The sequence below is a fragment of the Lampetra fluviatilis genome, chromosome 50, assembly GCF_964198595.1.
Source record: "Lampetra fluviatilis chromosome 50, kcLamFluv1.1, whole genome shotgun sequence".
Classification (NCBI taxonomy): domain Eukaryota; kingdom Metazoa; phylum Chordata; class Hyperoartia; order Petromyzontiformes; family Petromyzontidae; genus Lampetra; species Lampetra fluviatilis.
The window spans coordinates 3786221-3808344 of NC_136324.1; the positions used below are offsets into that span (position 1 = coordinate 3786221).

The window sequence follows — 22124 nt, forward strand, 5'->3', positions numbered from 1 at the left end:
AAAGAAAATAAAAAAAATCAGCCTCCCCGATCGCTTCTGCTCGCTCGGCCCATCGCTGGAAGGGGGTTAATTTCGGTCGCACTGGCTGCGCGCATCTGGTAGCGGTGTGGGGGAAGGGTTAATTGGTGCGTCAGCTTCTTTTAACCCCCGGCTCGACCTCACTGCATACAAGAGACGGCTCCCAAACGCAGCCGGTGCAGGGATCTCCCCCCACCCACCAAACCCCTGTCGGCGTTTTTAAATCTGCAGGGGGGGGGGGGGGGGGGCAAAGGAAGGGGTGGGGGGGCCGAGGGGGGGGGGGCATGCGCGGACGACGACGACGGCGCTCCTACCTGCTGAACGATGGCCGTGAGCTCCAGGCACAGGCGGATGATGTCGTTCCTCCGGGTGGACGTGTCGCTCACGCCCGCGAAGGACGACCTGCAGCGAGAGCGAGCGAGCGTCACGGGGCGAGCCAGCGGCAGCGCTCGCTCCGGGGGGGGTTACACGGACTGGCTCACGGGCTCACGGGTTTCATGGCTCATGGGCTCATGGGCTCACGGGCTCATGAGCTCACGGGCTCATGAGCTCACGGGCTCACGGGCTCATGAGCTCACGGGTTCACAGCTCACAGACTCATGGACTCACGATATATCAAATTTGATCATCGATTGCGATTCCGATTAGTACCGCAAACAAACACAAGCATAATGAAGGTAAAGGCACTGCGCTGAAATTGCCAGCTCGCCCCAATTCAGTCGGAAGGGGCCTTGCAATAAAATGGAACTCGAAAGACTACATCCTGGATGGCGTTTTGGGCCTACTCTTCCGTGCTGGCCAGACGGCTTGGCAGAGGTGGGAGTACCCCAGCGCACGTCGAACGGCTGTCGTGTACCCACTTATACCACCGGGTGGACACAGGTGGGGGGGGGGGGGGCATTTTTGTAATTTTATATTGTATATTATAGCTATTGTATATTTTAGATTTTATTTAATTAAATTTGTACATACTTTAGCTCCTTAGTATTAGTTAGACTTGTACCTTTAGTATAGTTAGACTTGTAAACCACTTATTTAAGATTTAAGATTCCTAAATGTTGAATGTATGCACCTTCCGGCCAAAGTAAATTCCTTGTCTGTGCGAACTTTCATGGCGAATAAAACCCTTTCTGATTCTGATTTAAGAAATTTGCACGATTGTTCGAATGTCTACACCGGGAGAGGGAAACAAACCGGCGACCTCTGGATTGCAAGTCCAGCGCGCTGACCCCGTTGCACCAGACTAAGGGAATGAGCCAATAAAAACCCACAGACTAATCCTCGACGCGAATTCCACCGGCTGTTTCTCAATTAGACTAGGCTTGAACGACGTGTCCGGCTTTTCGCAGCCAAAATCGTGCTTCCCGACTGACTTTAGGGTCAGGCCATGCGACGATCTTGCCAAAAAAATTCTCACGGCCAATCAAATCACGCTACTTCACTTTTAAAACCGCGCCAGGCGTCTCCGGGAAGTCGGTAGACTCCGTCGGAAATACACCAGGCTTCCGACCGCAATAAGCACCGCGCGGCGAGGAAACGAACGCCGGTGCTGGACCACAGTGAAAACGTCTCAATAAACGACTAAAAGTTCCTCGTCGCTCAGAAGGTGGTGGTGCGGGGACCGTCGCGCGTACTTGTCCAGCCAGGCGAGGAAGGCCTTGGCGGCCCCGATGAGCTCCACCACCGCGGTGAGGACGTGGTTGGGCAGCTTGCCGGCTCCGCCGCCCGGCGACGCTATGCAGCCCGGGCCCCCCAGGCCCGTGGCCCCCCCTCCGCACAACCCGTCCGCTCCGTCCTCGCGCCACCGGCCCCCCACGACAACGCCGCCGCCACCGCCACCGCCGCCGGCTCCTGACCCCAGGGGACCGCCGCCACCGCTGCCGCTGCAGCCGCCGCAGCCATCTCGCCCGCGTCCTGACACGAGGTTCTGCAGGTTCTTGGCGGAGGCCGTGAGTTTCTGCGACAGCGAGCGCAAGCTCTCAGTCTCCAGCCCGTAGTTCTGCGGGAGGGGTGAGAGACGGAGGGTGGGAGCGGCGATGAATATTAAAATCACACAGCCCCAAGCTCTGCATTTGCGATTTACTCCCAAATTCGTTTCAAGTCACATCTGACCTCACTGCTCATGACTTAAAAACCATCGAACATCTCACAAGTGACTGGGCGAGCAACCCCAAAAGCAGCCACTCATCCGAGCAGCACCGATGAAGGCCGGGGTGCGGTGGCCAGCAAGACCACTACACCCGACCGCCTTTGTCTCCCCAGTGCTGATGTTTACAGACCGCAGCAGCTATTAGACTGAGGTTGCCGAGTCGACCTAGGGCAGGCCCAGGATGGGTTCAGACATTTCCCCGCAATTATCGGCCGTGAGCGGGAATTGAACTCACTTGGGTTGCGGGGTTCGAAAACGACTACCCCGATCAACACAACCACCACCGTTAACGAAACCAGCCTTGAATCCGCGTCAGGAGCAGTGAAAGGCACGGGGCTTCATTAAGGCGGGGGGCGGGGGGCGGGGGGCGGGGGGCGGGGGGACAACTTAACAAGACTGTTGCGGCAAGTGCTGTTAGTGAACACCTAGCCAGCACCACGCATGGCTGCCTTTGTCTCCCTACAGTGGCGATGTTTATACACAACACCAGGTACTCATTTGAGGCAGAGTATACTTAGGGGAGGCCCAGGACCAGTTCAGCTACTGGTCTTGGCCGTGAGCGGCAATCGAACCCTGGCCGTGAGGTTTGCAGCACAGGGAAGTAACAGCTACACTATCGCCACCACCATTAGCAACCACTAACACTACCACCACCCCCTGCTTGCCTGCGGGTTGTCAGGGCGTGCCGAATTAGCGATAACCTCCCTGCCATCTCCTGCCCGCGATTTGTCACACCGGGTGATCCAAGCGCTGATTTTAAAAAAATAAATAAAAAGCATGAATAATACATCAGTCCCCTGTTTGTCTCTCCAGATACAAAATTCAGCATTTTCTTTTCACAATCCACCAGCTTGCACAGCCAGCAGCGTTGGTCGGACACGAGCAAAAACCTCTGGGCCGCATTTGCCATTCAGTGTCTCAACGGCAGCAGTGTCAGGCTCATGCAAAATAATGGCGGTGAACTGCCCGACGATTTCAGGCAAGGGCCTTCTTTTTACACGAGGAATGGGTCCTGGTCGGACGGTCATCCTCCTCCTCGCAGCAGCAGCAGCAGCGGCTTTTAGCTCAGCCGTCAAACAAAGACGGCGGTCGCCGCGTCGCGCGGCACTTTCAGATTGAGCTTCTGCGGCCGTCTGGAACGCTCTTGCTGCCGATTTTCAGAAGCCACTAGAGCTATTCCACTGTTACATCCGGATTGAAAAGTCATTTCTTTAGAACTGCTTTTTGTGTTCGTTTCTTGTCCTCACCCCACATCTCTGATTAGCGCGGCTGGCTACTTACGGTGCGAAAGAAGTTCAACGTACATAAATTAATGCTTGCCCTGTCCTGTGTGAGTTTTTACGAGACTCCCTTTGCACGCTCCTCTGCCTCCACCCCGGCCCCCTACAGCCTCCCCAAACCACACCCCCCCCCCCAGCTAAGGCGTGGTGGGGGGGGGTATCATTGAAGTGACAGTGATCGCGATGGCACGACAAGTAGGCTCCTGTAAAAAGCCCTCAAGAGACATTCGGCCGGCTCTCTCCCGCGGACGACAAACAAAGAGAAGCGGCGGTTCTTGCCACGAGTCAAGGCGGACGTCTCCTCCTCCTCCTCCCCAGTGTCTTGGTGAAACGCCGGACAGGGCCCCGGGCATTAATGGCTCTTCTCTGCGCCCAGGCACCCACGCGCACCCGCCCGCGCGCCCGCACACCACAACAAGAACAACAACAAAGATCACCTCCGGTGAGACCGTGTGTTGGAGCGACTGTCGGTGGCAGGATGCCGTTTGAGGGTGGAATTGATACGCGAGTGGAAGCTGCGGTCAGGCCGCCTTTGTCTAGCCAGTAAACTAAAAAGCGAAACTGTTCATTTTTTATTTTACCAGGTAAGGCACCCCGAGCTGGATAGTTATTTTTCGGAAGCGACCTGGCTATCACGAATGACAGCCCAACGAAGTGGCTTATCATCCCGTGGAAATGTATGGCTGCCAAATACTCTGAGAACGCGTGATGCTGATTCTTAATGTGCAAGGAAAAGCCGGAGAACCCGGAGAAAAAGCCACGTGACCATGGGGAGAGAGAACATGAAAGACTCTAAATTTACAGGCGTCAGTCGGGATCGAAAACAAGACCTCCTGTATACCAGGCAAGGTAGTTAACATCTCACCACCACGGCGCCCAGTGTTTCGAGGTACAGAATAATGATAGAATTATAACATATAGATAGCTCTTTGCGAGCCCACTGCTGGATGAAGGCCTCCCAGAGTCGAGTGGACCTTGGCAAGGTCCAGGGAAGGCCCAGGGAAGGCCCAGGGCAGGTTCAACAATCTTGGGCATGGCCTGGTGATCCATACCCGGGCCATCGGGATCGTTGTGCAACACGCTCACCACTTCGCCGACATTCACACACAAAAGACAAAGATGATCCCCCTCTGTATCATAGCCTTATAGACTATGTTGGGAAAAGTGCTGTTAGTGAGCGCCTATTAAGCCTGGCATGCGCACAAGGGGTGGCTTGGCCAGAACCACACCCACAGGGCACAGCAGGTACCCACTTATGGCTGAGTCGATCTACGGGAAGACCATAGTACGTTTAGACACGGTTCGGCACGACTGTTAGGCGTGGCTGGGTATCGAACACAGGTGCTCCGCGGTTCACGGCGCAGGTTGGCACCGCTGACCGCACACACAAAACCACACGCACAGATGCGCGCGCGCACACACACACACACACACTGGTACACACACACACACACGCTGGCACGTGCACAGTATCACATCCACAGCCAAAGCCACAGTTACGCAATGAGTTCCCATTAACACAAAGAAGCTACTTATTTGAAATACAAAAAATAACCCAATCTTTATTCCCGTAAGCTTAGTAAATGATACAACTGCAGCGTGTCTAAATCAGCTCAAGCCTCCCGTAAAAATCACGTGGCTCTTGCGTGGCCACCCCCACTCTGACCCCCCCCCTCTCTCCCCACTGCCGCCCACTGTGAAAACAGACGCTGCTCCGTGCAGTAGCAGCAGCGGCGGCGTCTTCTTCCTCCCTCTCCTCGCCTCTCCTGGGCCCTCTGCTCCCGTTCCTCCACTCATTCTCCATCCCTTTCCTCTCATTTCCCATTCCTTCTCTCCTTCCCCCTCCGCTCTCCCGTCCCTCTCTCTCTCTGTCCCCGCGCGGTACATCCGTGACTCTCGGGGAATCGCGATCGAATGCTTGCGGAGGCAGTCCATCCGGCGGCAGAGAGATCGCGGCTGCCGATGGCGACGAGGGCGAGGACAGCGACTTGGGAGGCACGGCCGGGCGGGCACGGCTCAGCCGTTAAGTCACACAAGGACAAAAAAAATGTAAACCACTACACGTTAAAACCTCCTCCTCCCCCTTTCTCCCTACAGCCGCTCGTTCCATCGCTCCCTCGCCCACCCGCTCGCTCGCTCTCCCGAGCAGACAGTGACAAATTCCCGTCATTACGGCCACCGCCAGCAGAAGCTAATCAAACCTGGGAGCCTTAATCAAACCTCGTTTTCCCTGCCACGACATGAAAACACACACAGTCATCATCCGCGCCGCGCTCCCGCGACTCCAGCCCGGGGAGAGGGGGAGCCGGCGGTTCTGACAGCCGTTCGGGAAAAACCGCCACTCCCTTGGATTGCGAGTGTTAAATCGTCATGTTTCAAGCGAGCCTGACTCTGCTGATGAGACCACTGCGTGTCAAAACCCATCCAGAGTTTGCTTGCGTTGAACCACTGTGACTCAAGCGAGCCCGATTCTGCTGATGAGACATGGAACGTTGAAACCCGTCCAGAGTTTCCTTGCGTTGAGCCATTGTGGTTTAAGTGAGCCCGACTGCTGAACCAATGCTGCTGAAATGATGCAATCCCAGAATGATTTGTGGCAGCTGGGATGTGTACATAGATTTTGTTTTTTTCACGTGGGAGCGACAGGCATGGCAAGGAGGTGGTGTTGTCCTCTCACTCGTTTCCTTTCTGCCCTGAGATCAACGATGGAGACGGGAATTCCAAAAGTGAGAAGCAGCATGCCCCCGGGGGAAGGGATGGCGGAGGCTGGGTTCTGGTTTTGAGGCAGGTTACTGGAAGCCACATTGAGGGCTGCAATGGACACGGCGTGCCGGGCGTGGAAATAAATCCCGGGTCGGCAATCTGGACAGACCCACCGTAGCGGTTAGCGCGCCGTTGCTACGAACCCGGCGGCCCGAGTACGATTCCCGCTCACGGCCAACACCAGTGACGATTATCCGAACTGTTCCTGGGCTTACCCTAGGTCGACTCAGCCTCAAATGAGTACCTGGTGCGTTGTTTAAACATCGCCACTGGGGAGACAAAGGCGGCCGGGCGTGGTTTTGGCCACCCACCCCCTTCGTGTGTCGTTCTGGCCTTCATAGGTGCTTGCTAACAGAACTTGACCCTACAGCCTGTTAAGGCTATACGGGGGATCTTTGTCTTTGTCTACGTACACACATGCAGACAGCGGTAGAGTAGTTAGTCACGCTGCGCTATGAACCCGACAACCCGAGTTCGGATCCCACTCTCACAGCCAACACCGATGAATATTACCTCAACGGGTCCTGGGTCTCCCCCAGGTCAACTCAGCCTCAAACGTGTACCTGGGTGCGTTGTGTAAAACCTCGCCACTGGGGAGACAAAGGCGGCCGGGCGTGGTGTTGGCCACCCACCCTCTCGTGTCCAGTGCCGACCGCCACAGATGCTCACTAATAGCGCTTGCCCCAACAGTCTGTTCAGGCAGGACAGTGGGGGATCTTTGTCTTTGTGTGTGCGTTTAAAGGCGGTCGGGCGTTGTGCTGGCCTTCATAGGTGCTCGCTTACAGCCCTTGCCCCCCAAAGTCTATTAATGCAACAAATAATAGGGGGGGGGGTGGATGGGGGGGAGGGGTCTTTGTCGTATGTGTGTGTGGAGAGTGGTGGCGCTTCAGATATCGGTTTTCACATTCACCGCCTATGGCTAACTTGCAATGCGGAGGCAGCCCGTTTGCACCGATTTCCCGGCCTTCCAGCAGGGCAAATGTGCGCATCGCCAGTTACCAGCTCGTCAATTGGCAGGTCAACGCGTGGTGGGGCAAAATCATCGGATTTCCCCAGCATAAATGAAGATTCCGATTCTGTAAATCCAGCCGGCATGCAAGAGTAGGCCAAATCCCACCGTGAGTTGCTCTCTTAAGAGCTCCCTCGAGTGGAGGGCCCTTCCGGCAGCAGTTGGCTTGGGCGGGCACGTTCCAGGGCTGAACCTTGACTTTTTTTTAAACGTACTATTTAAATATGGCAGTTTCCCGCAAGAAAGGGGTTCTGGTTTAAGCAGATCACGGCCAATTTGGGGATCATTATGTATTTTTATTATCATCGTTTAATGAGACCACCTGCTTCGCGCGTCATCGTGAAAACCAAGCGCCCATTCATTCATTTAACTTCACACGGCACACGTTAAACCGGCCCCATCCAGTCTCGACATGAACTTATCGCGCGGCGTGCACAAATATTATATTTGCGATGTTACGCATGGAGCAATGGGTACAGTACTCGTGAGTCGATTTGAGATGAAACGGAGTATTACTTAGTGCTGCTGCTGCTTGCTGCGTTGGGCTTTACCGTTTGTCAACTTTTATAAATCCCAATTTTGATCACCGCTCTGCCCTTACGCTAGTCCTACACACGGGGGACACGTGCAGGTTCAATTACATCATCCAAACTATGAGCGACATTAAAAGTGGGGCTTGGGGCAGGAAGCGGCATGGCTAGAAGGCACGATGGTGGCCGATGGTCAGCAATTAAAGTGGCAGCCGAGGGCATGGAACGCGTCGGGGAAGAAAAAAAAACACGTCCGTCGAGGGTATGGAGCGATGAAATCAGCCGGGTGGATTAGTACATCACAGGATCTTGAGGAATGTCAGCGGCTTATGGGAAAGCCTTCATCCAGCAGTGGATTGACCATGTCTGCCGTCGACGACGATGATGATGATGGCGGCGATGACCCAAGGCCAAATCCAGCATTGACCTCGTCACAATTTCGACGATCGTCTTTAACCCCGAGACGGAGCATCTCGTGCCCCAGGGAGCCAGAGCCGCGCGGCAGAGCGCACGGAATCACGAGGGAGGCGACAGGGGGTGGGGGGGGGGGGTCCCGGGGGGGAGGGGGGCTCCTGAAAGATGGTTGGGCAGGCAGACAGGCAGGGATGGAGGACAGAGCCCTGCCATAACGGGAGCTCGCTAATGACGAACGCCCGCCCGCTCTGCCTGGGCGCGACGGCAGATGGGCTCACGGCCCGGACGCGTGGAACATTTCCCAAAGCCGACATCAAAATGTGCGACTCCGCGCGTGCGAGCGAAATGCTGCCGCCCCCCTCCGCCTAACGCGCCCCGACATCTGCGACAAAAAAAGAGCCTTGTAGCTCGTAGAATTCTCCCTCCCAGGATACATAAAGATTCAGATTGCGATGTCCGCTCATGAGCAACGCGGGCGGGGTGGTGGCGGTGGGGGTCTGTGACGGGGATCGCCGATGGAATCTCGGGAGACCTGGTCTCCTTTCGTCGGCTCGCCTTCGTCACCTTGACCCTCTCTTTGCGTGCCCTCCGCCAACGGCGTCTTTCCACGACTCGCAGGACCGCAAGGGCATCATCGTCATCGAATGTTGTATCGTCACCGTCATCATACCGAGCATCATCATCACCATCATCATACTTAGCATCAGCATCATCGCTAGCATCATCGTCATCAGCTGCAGCAGCAACAGCAACGGCCTCAGTAGAAGCAATAATCAGCACCTCGTTCTTAAAGGCATCACACCTCCTCTTTAGCGCGGCCTTCCAGCGACACCGCACTTGGCTTCGCACCTCAAGAGTCACGGTCGTTTATGTCCGAGAAATACTGTGCGCGTTACAAATCGCATTAACGTTATTGTTATTAATGTTACAGCCAAAGCCTCCTGCCTCTCCTCCCCCACCCACTCTGGCGTCCACAGCCCCTATATATATAGCAGCAGCAGCAGGCAAGCCAATTACCTCGGCAACACCCTGGGTAACGAATCGCCCTCTCCCACCAATTGTCGTTATTTATAAACTGCTCGTTAATTGGCTGGCGATAAAGAAAAGACGAATCTTCACGCCGTACGCGTAGAACCGCAGAGCTCGGGAAATTGTTGTGAGCGCCGGCTCCTCGCCGCCCCCTGGCTGGCTGCCTTCCAACTCGCGTCCGAAGCTTCCCGTCAGCGATTTGCGAGAGATGCAATTTGCGCGAGCCGTGTGTACGAAACATCGATTGTTATTATAATTATAAAATTATCTCATCACCAGCCCTCACCCCTCACTTCCCCTCCCCCCCCCAGAGCCTCGCACTTGCCGAGCGAGCCACACCATTACGGCCAGCTGCAGAAGGGCACAACATTCGCTGGCGCGTATCGCGACAGGCGCTGCGAGATCCGACCGTGTCCGTCCAGTGCTCGCCGTGCTGCATTGGCTTGCGTTCGCACTCGTTACATACAAAGTGCTTGCCAACAAATGAACCACAACACCTCGCTGATCGCGTCGAGGAGCATGAACCACCGTCACGCGGACTCCGGTCCTCATCCTCGCAGAGGCTTTTGGCTGGCCTTCGGACAGAGATGGTCACCGCATCGCACACTTTCAGATGCACTTCTGCAGCCGTCCGATATTAGGAAGCCGCTAATGCTAGGCACTTTCAAATCATCTAGACTGAAAACTCATTTCTTTACAACTGCTGTTTGCGTTTAGTTTGTTGTCCTTCCCCCGCACTTCCATACTGCACTACCGACCTGGCGACCTAAGTTCGAATACCTCTCACGGCAAACATCAGTGAGCTAGTCGTGGACCTCCCCTAGGTCGACTCAGCCTCAAATGAGTACCTGGCACTGTATACAAACATCAGCATTTGGAATATAAAGGTGGCTGGGTGCGGTGTTGGCCACCCACCCCATAGTGCGCTGTACCGGCCTTCAAAGATGCTACCTCGCTAACAGCACTTGCCCCAGCAGACTTGGCAAGGCTATACGGGGGACCTTTATCATTGTCTTCTTTGTGTGCGTGGATTCCCAGACTCCGGGAGCAGAGGGCCCATCGCTGGCACAGGCGAATGTTGTGACAGGTCTGCCAGCAGGAGAGAGACAGAGAGAGATTTAGGCGCAGTCGATTATGGAAGGGGCTCCCGCGCTAGGCACTCACGTACCATCCGAGATCGGCAATCACCGCACGACGGAGGAGGAGGAGACGTTAAACACTCTCGGAGGAGGATAGCGCATCGCGCCGGGAGGGCTTAACGTGTCGACGACGATCAATACCAATACCCGGCCATTGGCCACTTAAGTGACGGTAACGTCACCACGGCACCTGCGCCAGGCCAGGTGCACCTTGAGGCTTTCGCGTTAAGTGTCGAAGGCTCGCCGACAGGAGGTCACGGGACAGACCCAGGTGCCATAGGGTTGACCCGACTCCGAGATCCCCTCCAAAAATGTCATTTCCGAATCTCCAACAGCCCAGTCACAAACCAAATGCCCTTTGTGACATACGCCGGAGCTGTCTGCGACCGAGCTGCAGGTAATATGTCCCGACCCCCCCACCTCCCCACCTCCCCTCACTTGTTGTCGGTGAGCCGTGGGAAAGGCAATTGTCGATGGTCTGGTGGGGTTGGAGGTTGTCGTGGGGGTGCTGATGGGTTGGCGGGGGGGGGGCTCTGGAAATTATTCCACGGGAAATTAAAGCTCCGTCTTCCACCGAGTCACTTGGCAAGGCGCCCGGTTTCGTGAGATCTCGGAAGCTGAGCAGCGTTGATGAGCCCGGCTAGCGCTTGGATGAGCGACCGCCATGCATAAAAGGTGCTATAGGCTGCTGCGGGGGTTGCATTGTGCTCAGCAGAGGACAGTGCATCTAAATCTGTCTCCCCACTACTCCTCCAACGCGTTCACCAACCCGTGTCGACCAGTGCGGTAAAGTATGTTCAAATCACCTGCACGGTGTATACAACTATTAAACTATACACAATTTATTTTACTCTACCAGGTAAGGCCCACCGAGTGCTCTTTTTAGGAGCAACTTGGCCACAAATGATAGCGCAACAAATCGGCTCATCATCATCCCGTAGAAATTTATAGCGGCACGTTGATTCTAAATGTGGAAGAAAAAAAACTGGAGGACCCAGGAGAAAAATCCACGCGGCCACGGGGAGAGAGACACTCCAAAAATAAAGCAGCGTCAGGGTCGAGAATCAAACCAACGACCTCCTGCATACAAGGCGAGGTAGTTAACATCTCGCCACCATGCAAACTCAAAATATACAGCAGGCGTCAGGGTCGGGATCGAACCCACGACCTCCTGCATACAAAGCGAGGTAGTTAACATCTCCTAGCCACATGCAAACTCAAAATATACAGCAGGCGTCAGGGTCGGGATCGAACCCACGACCTCCTGCATACCAAGCGAGGTAGTTAACATCTCCTAGCCACCGCGGTGCCCCAGCAGTGGTTTGTGTGGAAACTCATCCAGCAGTGGATTGTGACGGGGCGGTCACGTGCACACGTGCACACGTGGGCACAGCACAGGCGCCACCTTGCCTGGTCGTTGCCGTCGTCCGTGTTGTTGTTGTCTGCGAGCGTCTCGCCTTCGCATCAAGACACCTCCCCTGATTTGGTGACACGGTAATTTTACTAATTGTCGTGTAATTAGCTCGAAACATCACAGGTTAATTTGCGGTTCTTCCCCCCCCCCCTCCTTTCTCCCCCTGGTCGACCGACAGAGCCGGCATAGGGAACGTTCAAAGTCAGGGGCGCGCAAACATTTGTACGTGGATTTGTACGTGGCGGCTCCGTGGCCATGAAAGCGTTGCCGCTTGTGCAGGGAACGGCCAGGCTGATTTATTTGATTGTTACCGGAAGTAATTTATTGATAAGAAATTTTTCTTTTTAAAGAAGATAGAGCGCACGGCAGAAGTCGCAACCGGGTACCCGATACCCGTACCCTACCCGATACTCGGCTACCCGTACCCGGCCGGGTACGGGTACGGGTAGCCATTTGCGACCCTGGTGCGGCCGGGTACGGGTAGGCCGTGAGTCACTGGTGAGTAACCGTTTGTCACTCATTTCGGGTAGGGTACGGGTAGGGAACGGGTACCCGTACCCGGCCGGGTACGGGTACGGGTAGCCATTTGCGACCCTGGTGCGGCCGGGTACGGGTACGGGTAAGGAATCAATACCCGTTTTCGACCTCTGGCGCACGGTCAGATTTGGGGGTGGGGGGGGGGGTGTTGGTGGGGTAGTCACGCCAATAGGTAGGGACCCACGTGGGGGGGGGGGCATGGTCATTGTAAGTTTTAAGAAATAGAGTGGATTTTAAGTCGCTTGCAACCGATTGCAAAACATTTCAACGGATTGCAATCGGCAATGGTGCTCTTGTTATATTTTGTGGTCGTTTGCTCATTAATGTAGTTGACCAAACATCCCACTGCGGGGTCACAGAGCTTGGGAGATTGTTGGTAGCGCCGGTGGTTGGCTGCACTTCCAGCCTGCCTGTGGTTTTGCCTGCATTACCGAGGCTGGTTTTTTTAAAAGAAAAAAAGAAAACCATTTCACAATACTTCCGTTCCACTTTTATGTTTTTCATTATTACTACTACGTCGACTGAAACCAGCAAAGCCGCGCTGAGTCTTGAGACTCCGTCGAGAGGGTCCTGCCAAGTTTTACAGTTTGGGGGGGGGGTAGCTTCCTGATTAAAATCATTTTTGTTGCGGTGTAATTTTTTTTTATCTGGAACAAAAATGCCACCGTGATGCCAGCACAAAGTTTCTCCAGAGAGCCTTCAGCAGACTGTTGGCACAAGCACTGGCAGTGAAGGCCGGCACGGCTCACGAGGAGGGTGGTGGAGAAGGGGTGGGGGTGGTGGCAACACCATGCCCGGCCGCCTTTGCCTCCCCAGTGATGATGTTCACACACCGCACCAAGGACTAATTTAAGACTGCCTTGACCGTGGCAGAGGCCCGCGACCAGTTCAGATATTCATCACCGATGTTGGCCGCGAGCGGGAATCGAACTCGGTTCCCCTGGGGGTCGTCACGCAAAGTGCACTTGACCACCGTGACCACCACCCTCCATTGGCACACAGCACACACGCATGGCCATAATTTTTTCGAAAAACATCACGGGATCTGTGCCTTCCACAGCGAAGCAAATGGCTTGTAGCATTGCTTGTGGTTATGATGCGCCACCGTGCTAATGCCCGCAACTTCTCCGTTTTCGCGGAAGGACACTTGCTAACGTGCCGTCAAAATGTTATCGGCGAAATTCTCGGAATCGCCCGATGTGGAGCCGATTGTCTAGTTTTTCGCGGAAGGTGAAATTACAAAATTATCTCGCCGCTTTAGAATTCCACTTGTTTTGAAGCCCCTTTTGAAAGAATAAAAAACAAGCGGCGGCAGTGGCCGAGGGTTCCTGCCGTCTTCATCTCGGCGAGCGCTGAAAGGTTATCGCAAATCCGCGCTAATTGGAAGAGAATTCCAGAGGAAGAAAGACTTTTTTTTCTTCAAATAACTTCTAACACAAAAACCGAACATCACTGCTTGAACAAAGGGCAACCACGCAGCCACGCCATGTCAGTCACGGTGGGGGATGTGGGTGGGGGGGGTGTGATTGTGTTTGACTATACTTCACCACGCTGGTCAGCGTGGGTTGGGAAAAGAGACACCCCCCCCCACCCCGGGGGGTTCAGACGCCTGTTGGAAGTGACCTCAGAAAGTAGTTCGATAAACCATCGTCACGTGCCGAGCCATCTCGCCGACTCGGTATCCGTGCCGCGACCGCGGGGGCCAACGTCGCTTTTATTGAGCGACGCCGATCGACTCGCATCGCCAGCAGTCTTCTCCGCACGTCCTCCAGCGGGGAGGGGGGGGAGGGGCACGGGGGGGGGGGGGAGTAGCGGGGGGGGTGGGCACGCAAGCCAGGACGCCGTGGCCACCGTGTTTAATTACGCGTTCGGTTGCGGGAGCGCTTATTTAGCGGGCGAGCCGCGGCTTGCGGGGCCGAGCGTCGCGCGAGCTCCTCCGGCAGGCACGTTGGGATTCGCTTCTGAAGAAAATTAATTTGGCTCGGACCACCACGGTCCCCGCCATCCCCCCACCCCCGCTGCTCCGTCAACCGCCCTGATCCTTCCTGTTCCTCCACCACCAAAGACAAAGATTCCACGTATAGCCTTCAACAGACTGGTTGGGGGCGAGTATATATGTACGTTGAACTTCTTTCGCAGCATATGGAGCCAACCGTGCTCTTGTTAAAAATGTAGATTGTCTTTTGTTGATCTGGAATAAAAAAAAATATTCATGCACAACTTGGAGATGGCGAAGAAGAGCCGAAGGAAGGAAGGACAAGAAACTAAACACAAAAAGCAATTCTAAAAAAATGGGCTGCATTGCTAGAGTGGTTTCCTAATATTGGAAAGAAGAGCATTCCAGACGGCCACGGAAGCGCATCATGCGGCGACCGCCGTCTTTGCGCTGTTAGCGAGCAGCGCCGATGGGGAGCGTGGCTGGCGGTTTCACCCGGCCCGTCTCCACCAGCCGCCCGGTGTTTTCAATCGATAATAAAAACATCCGACCGGCGGCGTCGGCAGTGGCGTCGTGAGTCATGTTTATGTTGAGCTGTAAATCCCGTATGAGAAGTTCAGTGTCTGTGAAATGGCAGGTTCTTCTCCACTAGAGCACTGCCTTGCATCAGAGAGAAGGGGGGGGGGGTCACGGCAGGCCTGTCGGGGGGGGGAGGGAGAGGTCCGAAGAGACTCGAGTGCCTATAGTACCTGGGTTACTCGACTGGAGAATCAAACGTCACGGTGATTGCCTTGCACCGTTGAGACATCGTCGGTTGCTCATCTCCTGTTTACAGCCACTTCCGAGCCAGCGGTGAAAATTCCACATTGCCGTGTTGAGGGTGGGTAGGGAGGGGGGGGTTAATCCAGCAGTGGATTGACCATGACCAGGACACTGCAGTGCAACAAAATACGTGGACTCCGCCTGTTCCATCGGTACGGGGGAATAGTGTTTCTATTTCCCTTACAGACGCGTGGGTGGGTTTTCTCCGGGTGCTCCGGTTTCCTCCCACACGTATAAACACTGATTAATTGGGCCGATGACACCTCAATATATGTAGAGAGCTGCAGAGCTTGGGCAATTGTTACTGTCGCTGCCGCCGCTCGTCTGTAGTTCCTCCTGGCCCCCGCTCTCAACGAGAGCGAGCCAATCCCTGTGTGGTGGGGGGAAGGGATGGGGGAGGGATGGGGGAGGATTGGGGGACCGTGGGCTACGGCTTTGCACAGCTTTCCACGACTGCCGGAGACATCTGACGGCGAGCGGTGCCGGTCACGGCTTCCATCCAGAACCACGAGACGACCGCGTGACCTCCACCCCCTCCCGTACACCCGCCACCACACACACACGCGCACACACACACGCGCGCGCACACGCACACTCTCTCTCTCTCACCACCCTCCCCCCTCTCCTCTCAAAGCCCTCAAGGAGCGGAAGAGATTGTAATCGTGCTTTTCATTCTGAATAAAGTTTGCCGTACTGCTTGGGTTAGCCTAAGTCATCCGAAGATAAAAATGTGGATTTTTCTTCTTTTACCCAACAAAAGATATAAAAAAAACCCACGGGCGGAGGCCGGTGGCGCGGGCTCCCTTCGCCGCGGCGTTTGCCGTGCGGTGAACGCCGCGGCTCGGTTCACCATCGCGCGCGCACATTCGTTTCATTAGAGCTGGAATTTGAGACGATGTTATGTTGCTGCTGCTGTTGCTTATACAGCAACAACAACAACAGCCGCCAAACTAAATGCCAAAAATAAATTGGACGTAACTCAAAAGAGCATTCGTCAAAACTGCCAAGCGGCCTTAAAAGTAAAAAATAAAAGTGAATACAAGTAGGCGACGTTTCGGGCAATGGCCCTTCTTCATAGCACACAAAAGAGAGAGGGCCCAGAGAGGTGGGTTTATTTAAATGTTGAAGACGGCTGTAAAAAAACCTATTCCGTTTTCATCGAAACCCCGAGGGGCGTCCGACCCCTTTCTGGCCTCCGTGTGCTACGAATAAATTTTTTTTTTACTTTCGAGGCCATGCTCGCTCGCGCACGCACACGCGGCACTCCTGGCGAACACGTCGAGAGGTTGTTTCCTTGCTACCGGTGCACCGAGCAACACACCAACAGCGGCAAGCGGCGACACCGACGAGACAATTTGTCGAACGCAACGGCAAATCGGGTTTTGCTGTGTGCGCAATCCGTCGGACGAACCGGGGGCCGACTGAGCCCTCAACTCGCGGGGGGGGGGGGGGATGTGCGTGACAACGAGCTTCACGGCCCATCGGATTCCTCCTGAAGTATGACGAATTATTACGATTTTGAATCTTGGTGGCGCGTAGCGGTCGAGAGGCATGCACCCAGATTCGAACTCGGCATCATGCGCGTCGATGGCTCGGTGTCTCGCGAGCGTACTGGGGCACCGCATCCTCCGCTCTGTTTGTCCCCCTTATAGATTTGCGTATAATAACAAGAATAATTCACTCGAATTACAAGCAGCAACAGAATCGATATACAATCATCGCCATCACTGTTGACACCATCAACAGAAGCAACATCGTTTAGTCATCGCCATCAACACTGCCACCCTTGGGAACCCGGTTCATCCCCAGGGGGCCAAATGAAAAACACACACACACACGCACGTGGGGTCTAAGCAGTGCCCAACTCAGCGACCGTGAGCTCGCGAGCCACCTCAAGCAGCTCCCCACACTCGACAAGCCGGTCTGACTACTGGAAGGGGAATGGAACCCCAGGATCTCACGGTGGTGCCAGATCAGCGCATTCGACCTCGCGAGCCACCCGGCCACCGTGACACTGATCCCCTTTGTTGTGCCGCGGTGGCTAGGAGATGTTGACTACATCGCCTGGTATGCAGGAGATCATGGGTTCCATCCTGACCCCTGATGCCTGCTGTATATTTGAAGACTGCGTGTCTCTCTCCCGTGGATTTTTCCGCACATTTAAATCAACATCACGAGTTTAGAGTATTTCGCTGCTGCAAATTTCCACGCGATAAGCCACTTAGTTGAGCTATCATTTGTGGCCAGGTCACTTCTGCAAAAGAGCTACACAGCTCAGTAGGCCTTACCTGGTAAAATACAAAAATAGTTGAAAAGTCTTTTTTTGTGTTTTGGCTCAGCCGTTCGCGCACCATTTGGCAACCTCCGTACCCCCTTCACCCCCCCTTTTAGTCTCCCCTTAGCCCTTACCCCCCCCCCCCGTAGTTGTCCCGTGCGTGGCTGACGGAGGGGAGCGAGGAGGCATCACGAGGCGATCAGCGCGCCAGCCTATTGATCGACCGTTCGCGGAGTAATTATTCCCTTTTTAGGAGTGACCACCACCGCTACGACGATGGGAGGCTTGTCCGATGGACTCCACCGATTTTGCATCAGTCACCTGCGTCTCTTCCCCCGTCTGCGTCTTCCCCCGTATCCATCTTCCCTGCCTGCGTCTTCCCAGCCTGCGTCTTCCCTGCCTAGCATCTTCCCCGCCGTGCCAAGGAATCTCCTTTCTTTCCCCCAGCTAGGTCCGGGCAGTTAAGATCTTCAGTCAATGGGCAGTCGTCACTCAAGTCGGTCGGTCGGTTAAGCGTGATGTATCGCTCAGGTGTGAGATGCCGTGGTGACAAAAGGCCAATGACTTGGGCGAGAGGGGGGGGACGTCGGGGTGGATGGGGAGGGGGGGCAGAGGGTGTTTATTTATTTATTTATTTTCGGGCGAATTAGGTCCCAGTGCTCACGGAACGAAGCCGAGATTGTGGGAAAGGTAGCGTGGGGATTCCAACAAATCCCCATCGCCCTGAAAATTTTTTTTTTTAATCTAAATTAGATTCAGACCAGAACATTCCCGTGAAGTTGCACGGATTTGGGCTCCCCTCTCGACCCCCCCCCTCCACCCGCTCCTGCCCCCCCTCTACCACCCATCACGCCCGGGCCAAGGCACAACGTCTCCAAATGTTACCCGCGGCTTCCTTTGTTGCACGAATCAAAGACGCGTGGAGCGAGACGCACGCTTGGAATTACGCTGCGAGACGACAGAAGGAAGGAAAAGGAGGGAGTGGCATGGCTTTTTGGTGAAACGCACGCAAACACGTGGGGTCAACAGCAATCGCTCAAGCCGCTAAGAAAAGTGAACGGGGGGGGGGGGGTTTCCTCGGACAGAATTCGCGTAGAAGGGGACTATTGTCACAAAGAATAATGATGATGATGATGATGGAATGGAATGGAACGCATCCGGGAGGACGCCCGAAGAGAGAGACGGATCGGTGAAATCAGTTCATGTGCTGGTGGCTGTGTGGATGTGAGATTACTCCTCCTTGCGTAAATAGATAAACATTCTAGTTTGGATTCTGAAACATCCTGGATTGCTGCGCGGAAGGACAGCGAGAGAAGTGGCGGTCATGGCGGAAGCTCAGGGAGGCCTTCATTCAGCAGTGGATTGACCACGGCTGCTGCTGCTGTTGTTGTTGTTGTTGATGTTGTTGATGATGATGATGAAAAGTAAAAAGAGGCAGGAGGAATCTAACCATCTCGCCCGCCGAGTTCCCTTCCCTCGAGCAAGTCCCATTAAAGTATTACAAAGGCATGGCCTGATACATAATGCATGAATTATATTATATATAAAACACAAATCCTTGCATCGCACGAAGCCTCGCCAAGTAAAGTTCACTCCTTTGGGGCATGCGCAAGCGGTGCACGCAAAGCGCTCGCGAAAATCGATGACCGATTAGGGTGGGAAAAAAAAAATCCACCAAAACAATGTCGGCATTGCGCATAACACAAAGTGGTTAAAGATCCCCACGCGTAGCCTGTAACGGACTGTTGTTAGCGAGTTGCACCTATGAAGGCCAGCATGGGGCACACGAGGGGATGGGATGGGGTGACCAGCACCAGGTCGTCATTTGAGGCCGAGTCGACCTATGGGAGGGATTGAGATAATCGTCACCGGTGGTGGCCGTGAGTGGGAATCGAACTCGGGCCGCCCGGGTTCGTAGCGCTACCGCTCACCACACCTCACCACCACCGCCCGCTCTCTGCTACCTCCAGGTTGAACCGCGCCTGCCACAAAACTTGGTGGGGGGGGGAGGGCATTCACTCACAGCCGTCTTCTGTAAACTCCCAGAAACGTTGACTAATTATGCGATAATGAGTGTGATTTTAATGAATTATTACTGGGGAGTGGGGGTGGGCAGGGGGGGGGGTGATCGTGGAAGATATTTTATCCAAAGAATGAATGTGATCGTCCGTGGCTGTTGTGCTGGATGTCCTCAGTGGTTCCCCTCTCCGATTCGTTCGTTCGTCCGAACAGCCAATCTCGTCCGTGTCGAAAATGATGGTTCAAATACTACAAAAAAGAAATCTGAACGGAGCAACAAACTTATTTTTTTATCAACTAAAGTAAAAAGTGAGCTTCTTCCGGAACCGAGCGTCAGACAACGAACGTATATAAACCGGCACAACCCAAAAATAATAATAATAAAATATCAACACGGTACGGAAAAGCTCTGTGGAAAATCGGCATTTCGCCCAAATGGGTGAATCTGACCTAACACTCCGTGATTGTTTTTGGTTGGGGAGGGGGGGTGAGAGAGGTGAGGGGGGTGAGAGAGGTGAGGTATGGTCGATGTGGGAGAGGGGGGCGGGGGGGGGAGGTGGCTGCCGAGGCGATAAACAAAAAAGAAAAGAGAAGAAAGGTCCATCAATAAGATTGACGGAGCCTGTCCCGGGGCCCTCTATCAGCAGTTACCTGACCGCTGGGTCACATGACTTCATCACGACCTCTTGAACCCCCCCCAACCCCCGGGGGAGTGGGGTGAGGCTTGGGGAGAGACGGAGACGATGGGAGCTGAGGCGGGTGGGAGGGAGATGAAGGGGAGGGAGGGAGATGAAGGGGAGGGAGGGGAGCGATCCTTCCTCAGCGCGAATCTCCACGAGTGATGATTTCACCAAAACACAAGGCAAAGTTGCAGCCCGGCAATTTCACGTTCTCGCAACCGCTGGTGGACGGGGGCCTCTTGGAGGGCAATTCGGTCTGCTCCTCCTCCGCAATCAGAGCAGCTAAAGAGCACCCACATTTTACCCCACCACACGCGGCCTGGCCATCGACTAACTACGGCGGAACCCATTTATACCGCTGGGATCAAAACAACAACAACATCAAGATTACTAATCAGCTGTGTAAGGTGATGACGGGTTTAACCAAACATTAATATTTATGCGATCTAAACCCCCAAAAAAACATGGATAAAAGACTCACTCCGCCGTTTCAACCGCAGCGCGAGGAGATGCAATCGAACCGGCGACCTCTGAACCGCAAAGTCCCGTAGTGCGCTGCAATCGCGGTCGCAACGCACAAACAGAGACGCTGACATTTGTACAAGCCCTTCTGACAGTCCTCCCCACCTCCACCCCCTCGCCCCTCCCCCCTAGCCTCTTCTCCCGCCCCCCTCCTTCCACGTCGCCGTGTTTCGTCTTGGGGGGGGGGGGGCTTGTTTGAACATACTTCACCGTGAAGGTCGCTACGGGCAGGTGAATGGGGGACGGGAGAAGCCCGGCACCAGCTCGCACAGCGCTTCGCCCACTGATGGTGGTCGAGACGGTGGTGGTGGCGGTGGTGGTGGCGGTGGTCAAGATGGTGGTGGTGGCGGTGGCGGTGGTCGAGACGGTGGTGATGGTCGTGGCGGTGGTGGTGGTCGTTACGGTGGCGGTGGTGGTGACGGTGGTGGTGGTCGTGACGGTGGTCATGGCGCATTCGCTACTTGGCTGCGGAGAGGCTCACGGTTCGAACCCCCCACAGGCAGACCCTGGTTAACATTAAACCGCCAAATACTAAATGCGCCCCACCTGCGTCGCTCACACAGCGGACGTTAAAGATCCCCCCCACCGGATGGCATGTCATTCGCAAACGAGCTAAGCCACCGTGCGTGCCGCCGTGTGTGCCGCCGTGCGTGCCGCCGTGGTCCAAATAGACCAAAGTTGAGATGTCATCGCTGCTAACGACCCAATCGGGATGAAGCGAGGCGAGCGATCGTCGCCGCGCCGACCGCCAAAACGATCGCAGCGTGCCCCGTTAACCCGCCACCACGTGAACAGAACGTGCCAACGAGTAACGACTTTGCGCACACCACGTCGGAGTGTAAACCCACAGCATTGAAAATGCGAGCACCGTGACGTCTCGCCGGCGATTGCCACGTAAGTAGCCTCATCGCGTTTACGGGACCCAACAAACAAAATCAACGACGGCCAAAAACCTTCGTCGCGAATGATGTTGGTCGCGTAAGCCTACGCGTTAAAATTCACCGCGCCACGCGTCGTCTGTGGAACACAGCAGCGCTCTCCCTTGTGCCCCGTGACAATACCACACAACGTCCCAACGTGTTTATTTATCCCTCCGCTGTAATCACGGTCGTATTATGTAACAAACGGCACCCTGCGTCGACCAGTTATGAAAAGTAAATGGGGGGGGGGGGGGCTTGAGTTTCTGAAAAGCGCCAAATTAACTCGACTTGTCAAAGGGAACCATTTGACTCGGCGAGCCGAGAGCCGTTTCTCCTCCAACGCAGCGGAAAGCTCTCCCCAGTCTCTGTCTAAAAAAAAATAATGTATAAAAGACTCGATTTTAAATACGATTCGCTCGTGCAATTTGCGAAAATTGCCCATGCGGAAATTCGAAGCGCTTCACGACATCAATTAAAACCCATTCCAGAAAATTCCTCGCGCACCAAGAGAGATAGAGCGATAGAAAGATAAAAACACTCGCCGCTGAAAAAAAAAATTTTGTCACGTATTTTTTCATGAGGCTCGCTCGCTCGCTGGAATCGCACCGGGGTTGCGAGCATTGCGTCACTCACGCTGGCTCCGCTATGCCTGCCTCTTAGAATCTCAA

General features: G+C 54.7%; 1 protein-coding gene across 4 annotated transcripts in view; it reads right to left on the reverse strand.

Annotated features, from left to right (window-relative positions):
* CNKSR2 (connector enhancer of kinase suppressor of Ras 2) overlaps nt 1-22124 on the reverse strand; it is a 191898-nt gene that overhangs the window by 110319 nt on the left and 59455 nt on the right. For all 4 annotated transcript variants that reach the window (XM_078878248.1, XM_078878247.1, XM_078878246.1 and 1 more), the window contains exons 3-4: nt 1653-2017; nt 333-420 (exon numbers count right to left, since the gene is read on the reverse strand). In XM_078878248.1, coding sequence (XP_078734374.1) covers nt 333-420; nt 1653-2017 — 453 coding nt within the window. The remainder of the gene's footprint in view (nt 1-332; nt 421-1652; nt 2018-22124) is intronic.